Here is a 10,926-nt window from a genome sequence, read left to right on the forward strand (position 1 = left end):
CCTGTTAACCAAACAAAAAAACAAACTCTTCAAACTTTATAATATTAGTACTTCTAGATTTATCACTAACCATTTTTGAGGTTATAAGTAGGCAGATAAAAATATATAAGTTGTACAGTAATTTTAAAAACATGTAAAATATATTTTTATTTACATAATGATTTGGTACAGTATAAAAATATCACAAAAATGTGGAATTAAGCAGCAAATTATTGATTAATTACCATTACTATACCTAATATAATACATAATTCGTTTATATGTCATTCATATTCCATGTACACAATTTACATTAAGTAAAAAATAAATATTTTATTGTCTATTTGTAACATTCATATAAATAAAATACATTTAAATCATAATTAAGGTAACATTAAACAAAAAATCAACATATCTAAATTTACCTACACCTGATCAATCATCATTGATCAATAAAATAATCACTTTCTTTCAATTTTATCGCTTCAGGAGCTTCTAAAAGCTCTTCTGCATTTTTTATGTCATTCTTGATGGTTTCTATCAAAGAATCTACGGAGTTAAAATTCATTTCAGGTCTCAAGTATCCAATCAGACATATTTTCAAATTCGATCCATAGAAATCCTTTCCATAGTCATGCATCACATGGGTTTCCTGAAAAATTTAATATTTGTTATTAGCATGTAGGTACTTCATTATTAACTAACTGTCTCATTCTGAGTTTTTCTTTGTTCAAAGGAATTTTCAATTAAATCACAACCCAGAGTTGAGAAGTTGATTGTGTTATAGCCCTGTCTTTGAACAGCATATTAAGTTGTTGGTCCCGGTCACTATGTACATCTGATGTAGTCTATAATGAAAACCTTAAACCCGCCAACCTGCATTAAAGCAGCATGGTGGGCCTAAGCTCCATATCCCCTCTCCTATAAGGAAAGACGCCTGGCCGTGTGGGCCGTTAAAATAAGATGATAATGAAGTCCTCATTATCAATGAGGACTTCATTATTACTTTTTGAAAATCCTTGGAACTTCAAAATTTGAAAGACACTGTGGTTTTCATCCGTATGTTGTTGAAGTCCCTAGTACTCTTACAAAACGCATCTTCTTTTCTCATATGCAGGGCTCTGTCAACTAGTGACCACTACACCAGTAATATAGTCAACTAGCGGACTCGGTCAAGACTTATTTGCACTTATTCCCTATCCCTACCCTACCCTACCTCTACCCTACCCCTAGGCCCAACTCGTAAGAAAAACTCCGTAAGAACCATCCTCCTAATTTTAGGAGTATTCTAAAAAAAGAATTAGTGAAATCGGTTGCGCCTAGGAAGATTTAAGATTCATTTTTTATTTTATTGATATCGCCTGCCGTCGACAAATAGCAAAGTATAATATTACAGAATTTGCAGGATAATTACCTACATAATATCTGAATGTACACTGAAAGAGAAAAGTCGCTAATGCGTGTAATAATATACAAAAGACTGTTATTTTTTTACGTTTTTAGTTGTACTCGTATGATTCAAGTTTGAACCTTTAATCGGATTGCCTCCATCGAGTTAATCCCTTGGAACTCATACAACATACAAAGTCCATTACTTTTGTCATTATTAGGTACTATAAATCTAATATTGGTAAAAAACCTGAATAAAATACGAAAACCATTCTCTTTCTATGATAAAAAATATCCTCAATAATCTAACATATTAATTTTACTGCTCGCCAACCCACATTGGAGTTGGGTTGGGTCTTAGCTGTTCAACCCTTTCCTATACTTTGATGACTAGGCTAGGCTAGAAATATAAATAGGCGGATTAGGCTACAATATAAATAGGGCAGCTTAGTAAAGTATAATTTCTTCAATTAGGCGGTTACATAGAATACCATTTGAGAGTACTAATTAGGGTCCTAAATTGGTGACCTAATTATCGTGTAGTCTAATCGGCGCTTTATAAAGTTAGGCCTACGTAATTTTATAATAGCTGAAAAGTCATCCAAAGTCATCCAAAGTCAGCTGAAAAGTCAGTCCATGCTTCATGTTTTAACCTATGGCTATAATAATAATAATAGAATTTGGGGCAGGTATAGTTAACCAATTCAGAGCCTGTAGCCAAGTGGCTTCGAAAATTAAAAAATGGGAATGACATTCACTATCGACAGGTCACGTGATCAAGTTGTCGATCGGATCTGCCATTCCCATACATTTTGTTGGTTGTCGAAGCATTAGCGATTGTAGAAAGAGAATCGACGTGCCACATGGCTAAGGCCCTAGGAAAGTCCGTTGACACGTGTTGTTATAAACTGCGTGTGTGTCTGCAGTATAATGCTCCTTTATTTACAACGCACAAGTTCGCTTGGTATGTCATCTTATCACTACATCCTGAGAGACGTGTAAGTAATGCACGTAATATTACCAATGAGATATCACTCGAACGCGTACCATTACATTACACATCACTCCGAGATATCAAACATCACTCCGTCCAAACATTACGCGAAGTAACATTACCCGAGACTAGTGTTGCCAACCCTACTATAATGTTAAATGTATAATATTGTACTTTCGGGTCTGCTTACTAAATACTGTTGAAGAAATATATACTTAGTAAAAAAAAAAGTGATAGCCTATCCGAACTTGTCTATATTACTGAGTTCCAAACATTAAGCAAACAATTAAAAAAAATTGGATTTGGTTTTCAAAAATTTTAAAATCAGATGTGAAAAAGCCGTCACTCTTAATTCAGACAAATAAATTTTGGAAAATGCAACAAGAGTAAATAAATATTGTTTTTTTTTCAAGTAAATGTTGATTTTTGGTTATTCCATAAAATACTATATTTTTTGTTGCTAAATCTGAAAAAACTATATTTATGTGAAAAAAAAAACCTTGGCAACTACCTACCCTACCCGAGACCATTATAGTCTGGCAAGTTCGTTGATGACACTCCCATAATATGCGGGCGACGGGGGGAAAGACTACGCGGGTGTGAAATCTTGCGTGCGGGGAAGTGAGGCGCATCAGTCGTGGGTTTTTCTTTCATCGCTACACGCCCCCCGGCCCGCGCGGACCATCGGGAGTGATACGAACGAAGTTGCTAAGCAATACGTACCACAGTCATTTCCTTATTTTGATAGAAGGGACACCAGCCTACATTCGCAACCATCTTCTGCACGGGCGTCGAGTTGACCTTGGCCCAGCCGTAGTAAACTCCTGGTTTCATGTCTTGCGGTAACGCTTGGACAACTTCGCGCGAATAGTTCGCTGTAAGAAGAAATTATATGAACAGTTAGTTACGCGACTATAACAAGCTATGAAGACGGAGCCAGGTTAAAATCTGCCGTCACGAAGTATTTTAATAAACAAAGATGAAAGGCAGTGAGGTATTATAGTTAGTAGTTATTAGGAAGACTAACCGACGGCGACGACCGAACATTATTTTCCCAGTTTTGGCCACATTTTTGATCGGTGCTTTGCTCCTATTGGTCGTAGCGTAATGTTATATAGCTTGTAGCCTTCCTCGTTAAACGTAACAACACAAAAAGAATTTTCAATTCTAACCATTGGTTCGTCAGTAGGTAAGGCAGATATACAAAATTGCCTATAACGGGCGAGCAAATGTTGTTTGATGACGTCACGGCGTTAAACGCGCGCTCACTTTAAAATTCTATATCTATTCTCGGGAATTAATTAACGTACCGAAATAATTCTTTCACGAGTATTTTTTTGTTTTCAACGGAGAATACTAACTAACTAACTAACTAACGAACTAAAACTAAAGGCTAACATTTAAAAATACTTAACATTATTCATTGTCAAAATGATTAGATTTCTTTTTCTTTACAAGTTAGTCCTCGATTATGCAATCTAACATGGAAGCGGGCTACGTTGTTACGTTGTTGTACGGGAGGATGAAAATCAACACCCCTTTCGGTTTCTGTATGACATCGTACCGGAACGCTTAATCGCTTGGCGGTACGTCTTTGTCGGTAGGGTGATAACTAGCCACGGCCGAAGCCTAACACCATCACCCACCAGCCAGACCTGGACCAATTAAGAAAACTTCAATCGGCCCAGCCGGGGATCGAACCTAGGACCTCCCTTTTGTAAATCCACCGCTCATACCACTGCGCAACGGACGCAGTCAAATTATCAGACTGCCAAAGATAAATCTGCATAATTTTTCCAAGGAAAAAGTAAACGCCTTTTAATTTTTTTATAATTATTAATTTTAATAATTAATTAATGAGTTAAATATTAAAACTATCCCTGAAATAATATGCATTTATAAAAGAAATTGCTATGAAAATGGGATATCTCATAATTTTGAGATAGCTCCGGAAATACAAACGTATACGTTTATACGTAGGTATACGATACAAATCGATGACAAAAGCTCATAATTGAAGTTGGCTAAATAGTCGCCTACCGGAATAGGTATCAAGCGAGTGATAAGCACTTCATGTCTACTTCCGGTAGGGTAACAACTAAAAAGTTATTGTTTTCAGGATATAGATAGATCTATATCCTGAAAACAATATCAGGAAAGTATTTTAAATTAATAAAACCTTAAAATACCTAATGATAAATCATATAAAACGTCAGATTCCAAATTCAAATGTAATATTTTCTACATTTTTAATTGTCACAGTATTTATGTCCAGACTAAGTATAATAAAATAATAAGGATCTATTAGAGAATTATTTTTAAATCCTTGCTACTTTTTACCTATACTGTTGCCCAAATGGAAAGTTTGTGTTTGATCTAAACGTAGGACTAGGTATATGTCCATTAGTAACCGGTCGAACCGATTTTGATAAATGAAACGTCATTAAATTCGTTTTGATAGCGCAAGGCTAGCGCATAAAATTCTTTATAAAATCCAAGGGAGATCTAATGCATTGTGTTAGTTTTTCTAAGACGAGTTGAGTATTAAAATAAAGAGCTTTAAAAGGTAAGTAAATTAAATACATTCTATGTATGTCGTACCCAGATGGGTTAAAGCTAGCGAATAGAACACCCAAGCCGTTCATCAAACGCCCGCTTTCAATTAAATCGCTCAAATGCAACAAGTTAATCTCTGAGAGCTAACTATAAAGTTTTAAACTCAACTAGGTAAGGTAGCTGAATGACAGGAATGTATTCCAAAGATCAGCATCGGACGCATCGCATCTAACGGATAAAACTAGTGCGTCTACTGATCCGCATTGTACGGATTTTATCTATTGTACAATTAAACATCTGTTTGATGCGTTGCGGCCGATACGTACGATGCGGAACAGTGGACGCCTACCCAGTCGGCTTGTCAGCAGTCGGCAAGACGGCTTGCGCCCAGCCATGAATTTTTGATATTTACTATGAGTTAACAAATTATAACACAACTATTACTTAAGAATTCTATAGAATTCAAAATCTGGGCTCCACTATTCCACGCAGTTTTGTCTGACCTACTCTTACAGTGTTTTTGTAAAGCGAGCCGTATGCTCGTGAGGGCGGTCTTGAATGAGCAAGCCACATATAAGTATGTGCTTATTCTAAACGTCTAAAATTAAAATGTTTGCTATGTCAATCTGCGACGTGTCAGTATCGTGTGAACCAAGCTAGAACCCAGAACCGTAAAGCCAGTTACTTATGCGTCTAATAAGCTTACTATACTAGATGGCAGCGACATGTAAATATATTAGTAAGTATACCGTATGATTATCAACAGGTTAAAATAATAAAGTACATTTATTTTTACGATTTTTAATTAATTACTTTTTAGTTTTGTATAAATTTATAAAAGATCGCCCTAGCAAGAATGTAAATATAGCGTAATGGTATCTCTGCAGTTGTATATTAAGTACTAGAGTCGAAAAATTCTTTTGATAACCAGTTTATTATGTCATTATGTTGTAATTCTGGCCGCGATAAGATACAAGTACGAGTATTTCTTTGGAGTTTACGGGTACATTAAGATAAGTACCGAGTATTATTTCGTAAGGTTGCTTTTCCGTATGATCTACAGATTCTTTGGTGTTTTTAGATAGAATTCTTTGGTTTTTTATTATGAATTTTATTATGAAAAGCATGGTCTTTAAATCTTAGTCACTTATGTTATCTTAGTCACTATGCAAAATCATATGTCAAACGTCTTTTGGAGGCTTTCATTCTCTTCTCAAAGGGACAAACAAAGTTAGCGGATAGCTCAGCTGAGTTAAATACCGACAAAGCGTCGTTAAAGATAACTAGGTAGACGTCGGTATCAGGCGATCATTCATGTTAATACAACTGCTGTGCCTCACAATCAAACCAATTGAAACGAGAACACGCTTGATCATTTGCGAATTACGAGTACGGAGGTAGGTATAAGAGACAGAGTCATTTACTGTCGATAAACTCCTAATTGTCTTACTAACCTAATTCCAGATATGTGGATTACACACATTAATTTTAATACTTACATATGTATTTTACGTATGTATGTATAATGAGTCGTGGTGAGGTAATATGAGGAGATTTTCATTCAAAATGTTTGGGGTTCAATATGGGGCACTTATTGGCGCACGTAGGTGGGTTTTGTTTCGGCAAAACTCTTATAAAATAAAAACAGGTATAAAGTAGAGGTAAGCGCTACTTTGTGGAAGTGCATCATAAAAAGCGATTAATTGATTAATTTTGTTCTTTTTCCGCGATAAACCGACGAAACAAAGCACCAACGTCACCCGCTGCCCAAGCAAAGTTTTATTTACCTGCCTAACTTAGATGTCTCTACATAACTTGATTATACCTATCTGCATCTTTGAAACACAAAACATAAGAAGTATATGAAGGTAAATAAAAGGAGTTGTCCGATAAAAACTAAACAGATAGGTAATTTACTAATTAAAATCTTATCAATCAGTATTAGAATGTGTTTTATTGCTTGTAAATATTTTTGATATAAAAGATAAAGTACCGAACTTTTCATAATCAGGTAGGTAAGTAATAATAACACAAAAACAACCAAAGCTTTGTTAACTTATCCTTACTAATAATAATAATAATAATAATAATAATATGTCTTTATTTCAGGCTAAAAACCCATTTAAAATATACAAATACATAATAAATAAAAGTAATTAATTAATTAAGTAATAAGTCTACAGTAAAGAACCGAATAATATAAATATTAAACTTAATATAAGAAATGGGAAGTTTTTTTAACTTTAACAGAAAGAAATACGTTGTCAAAATCAGAAGTAGGTACATATAAGGAAATAGTGTATTTGAAAAGTATTGTTCCCAAGAGATAAAAAATATCAGATGATAGTCCGGCCTAAAAATGGTTATCAAAGCGAAATCCACTCTGGACACGAGTATCTACTGGTGTATGGCTAAACCAAAACATCTGAGCGGGGCTGCGCAGTTTGGTATGTTGCAATTTCAGAGTGAACTAGAAGTTTGGCGGTGCCTTTACATCAAAGGTTGTATAAATCGCGGAGGATTTTATACTACTTAACGGTCGAAATTAAAAGACAATTAATTTAAATTCAAATTCTTTAAAGTTTTATTTTATTTCTCCCATTTATTTATCCCATTTCAACATTTTCAAAATGTTTCAATATGCAAAGTTACTCGATAGTCTAATGAATACAGATTCTACAGCTAACATGATAGACAAGCACTAATTTGAAAAGTTAATTAATGATTAGGAGATAACATAAAGTAGACCTATATTCTCTTATCGACACTTGTAGACATTTAAAACCATTTACCACAAGTTATGGTAGCTATAAATAATTTTGAAACACAAGATAGACACGCTGATAAACGACAAAATGGATTAATGATAACGCAAAATAATCTCAAAGTGTGCGAAGTAGGAATTACTTGGAACACATATAAATTAACATTTAAGGTTACAAATGTACATATATCTATATGAACAGGTAAATGTACCATCATCATCAATATTTTAAAGGTACACTCCAGAGCCAGGCGTCCTTTATGAAGAAGTATGGAGGTCAGACCCACCACGTTGCTCCATTGCGGATTGGCAGGTTTAATATGAAAATTATTAATTGAACGCTGCATGTCACAGTGGATAATGTCTCTAAATTCTGTATCCACAGGTGAGATTGTAGAGCTAACTTGTAAAGAATACAAAAAACCATGGCCGTGGGTCCCATTTCCACAAGGAAAAATCAAAAAATGTGTGATAAGTATGGGTGATGGGTGTTTTCCAGTATCTGGGTGTGTTTAAACATTATATAAAAATGTACATGACGAAATCAGTTATCATAATACTCATAACACACTTACTGCAGAATCAGAGTTAAGAAATGATTTGCAGAATCCCAAGCCTATCAATGTAGTACGTAAATAATTAGCTACGCCTACAATGTACTATAAAGCTCACTTCATACGTAACGTGTTTTATCACGGACGAGACAAGACGACAAGTTTTGAAAATGTCAATGTTTCATACGAAATACAACTTACGAAAGCGTAAACGTACGTCACAGGGTTACGAATGGGACGGCAAAGTTATTTATGTCGCAGTCATATTAGCCAGCTATTGGATTGGACGCTTAGGCAATGATCTTATACTATTATAGATATGTCATTATCGAAACTGAGGCGAACAAAAGTGGCTAATTGTATTGATTTCATTAACCAACGAAAATTATTTATAGTCCTATTTTCAGATATGTCATAATTTGTGAACTCATGGTCACCCTAGCCAAATGTCAAATTTTGTTAATATTTTTTTGTCTTAATTTAGTAAATGGGCTAGCCGTTCAATTAGCTGGTAACTTAACCACGCGCCTGCGACATTTAAATTTAACATCACCAAAAAAAAGAAATTACACAAATCATCTCGTCGACGCCGAAAACGCGTTCCGTATGCAGCGACCTTAAAGTTGTGAAATAAGCCAGACACATTGAACAAACATTCAAATGTTAATATTTACACAAATATGTTCTTTAATATTAAACTACCTAGTATCTACCATGTAACATACATATTTCAGAATTAAAACCTCCGTGAATGTTTTCCATAATTTATTCCAAAGAAGTTATTCGCTTACCGCTGTCTATACTTATCTTTAGAGATATTTTAAATTACGCAACGAATTTTTATGTGGTTTACCATCAGGAGTTATTCAAGAGGATGTATAGGTACAGTTTAACATTGTTACAAAATATAGTTTGGTTTATGCCTAGCATGTGAACAAGCTCATGACCAAGAGCCTCGAATGAGTTTCTAATTAGTAGCAGCATAAAAAACTTCGCGTTTATAATAAAAGGTATTAGTGTGATATTAATAAAAACATTCCTTCCTTAGTTATTTCACTACAAAGTAAGCAATGCTACCATAGTAATTTTAAACTTTTTACTTGTATGATAGCATAAACAGGACAAATACAGAATTAAGTACTGGTATTAAAATTTAGGAATGGTTGTTATCATAAAATCCATGTAGGTAATATAGCAATGTAATCATTGGATGGCAGATATTAAACTATTATATTTGATAGTAGAGTATTACAGCTTTTGTAATTGAAATCATTTAGGCAAGCACTGCTACATAGCTAGTAGTGCTTTTAATGTATTTGGGGCAATGCAGATATATTTTGTGAGCATTGGTAGTGTTCTGCCTTATTAAAATCTTTGCCTTTCAAATGACTCTCCCAGATCAGAGTAACTTAGTGTGATGGGGAAAAGCCACTGCCAAATCTTGTGAGGCAAAAGGTACAGCAAGGCACTTTTTGGTTGGATGCAAGGTGCTCCTGGATGGATGGATGTCCTTAACACTACACCAATTGGTCACAAGTCCTTCGTAATCTTCGTAGTGGTTTTCTCTCTACTACACAATGGATACTACTATGTATATAGTGGATATTAAAACTCTCTACTACTGTAAAGTTCTTCTCGTCCGTGAGTCCTACTCCTTTTCTGATTTTTGCCCCAAGGATATTATGCCATCTTGATCTATCTAAAGGTAACTGCCAACTATTACTATAAAAATATATGTCTGGATGACGTCAGTAAAGTATTTGAAGGGCAAACCATAATTATTCAATGAAAGATAATCAGGTCTCTCCATTCCCAACAAGAATGTAACCAATAAACCCACAACTGTGTAAATTAGCAAGCTTTAAAGGAATATTTATTCCTTTATTCAAAAATTTGGACATTACTCAAGAGTTTATGTGAAATGCTCAATAGTTGTTGTACTGTTTCATCAATAATACAGATGGTGATTACTTTTGAATCGGTGGATATGGGGTCGTTACTTGGAGTCATTAGCACGGGTAGACATACATACTCTGTATTTTATAAAAAAACATTATTGAATTTATGGACTAAATAAATGAATGGAAGTTAATAACTAAAGATTTATTTATATTATATTTATAATATTTATGATAGCTATAAATTAATTATAATGGTATAATAGATACACATTAAGTAAGACATTTTCTTTTTTTATGACATCCTAATTATTATATTCCCACAAAAACCTTTGATTAATTAATAGCTAATAGGTCTATGAACAAAATACTCATTAATTTAATTTAGGAGAAACTTTAGGATGTATTTAAACAGTTATGAATGCATTAGAATGAATATAATAATTATGTTTATTGCTTACTGAAAAAAAGTGTAGTAAAGTAAAAGTTGAACAAATTTTTGTCATAAAATCATGAAAAAATAAGGATTTACCTGTAGGACACCCTAAATCCTTTGATCCTCTTCCGAATCCTTTTACAACTTCACCTTTTAAAAATAAAGGCAAATAAGACATAGCTAATTTAATTTTTATTATTTGTAAGAACTAATTTTTATTCAGGTAATGAAATAATATATATAATTTTATAAAACTTATTCCAACAAATTAAGGGTTTACACGAAAAATATTTTTTTAAGTGATGAAAAAATAATTTTCAACATTCCTACTCAAATAACAGCGACAAACTGAATCA

General features: G+C 33.8%; 1 protein-coding gene across 1 annotated transcript; it reads right to left on the bottom strand.

The window, feature by feature from the left end:
- Positions 1–137: 137 nt before the first annotated feature.
- On the bottom strand, positions 138–10,808 carry LOC112055488 (putative riboflavin kinase). Its single transcript, XM_024095624.2, has 3 exons — positions 10,667–10,808; positions 3,086–3,237; positions 138–631 (listed from the first exon to the last, which is right to left on the bottom strand). Exons 1-3 carry the CDS (start codon positions 10,746–10,748, stop codon positions 422–424), a joined length of 444 nt encoding a protein of 147 aa, XP_023951392.2. The 5' UTR covers positions 10,749–10,808; the 3' UTR covers positions 138–421.
- Between the last annotated feature and the right edge of the window lie 118 nt (positions 10,809–10,926).

Source organism: Bicyclus anynana, chromosome 22 (genome assembly GCF_947172395.1).
Source record: "Bicyclus anynana chromosome 22, ilBicAnyn1.1, whole genome shotgun sequence".
In the NCBI taxonomy this organism is placed as follows: Eukaryota; Metazoa; Arthropoda; class Insecta; order Lepidoptera; family Nymphalidae; genus Bicyclus; species Bicyclus anynana.

Bases quoted from the DNA above. Each gene is read 5' to 3' on its own strand.
- LOC112055488 (XM_024095624.2), bottom strand. From the start codon at position 10,748: ATGTCTTATTTGCCTTTATTTTTAAAAGGTGAAGTTGTAAAAGGATTC. The intron at 3,238-10,666 runs GTAAATCCTTAT...TTCTTCTTACAG, and splicing joins GGATTTAGGGTGTCCTACAG to CGAACTATTCGCGCGAAGTT. The intron at 632-3,085 runs GTACGTATTGCT...TAAATTTTTCAG, and splicing joins AAAATAAGGAAATGACTGTG to GAAACCCATGTGATGCATGA.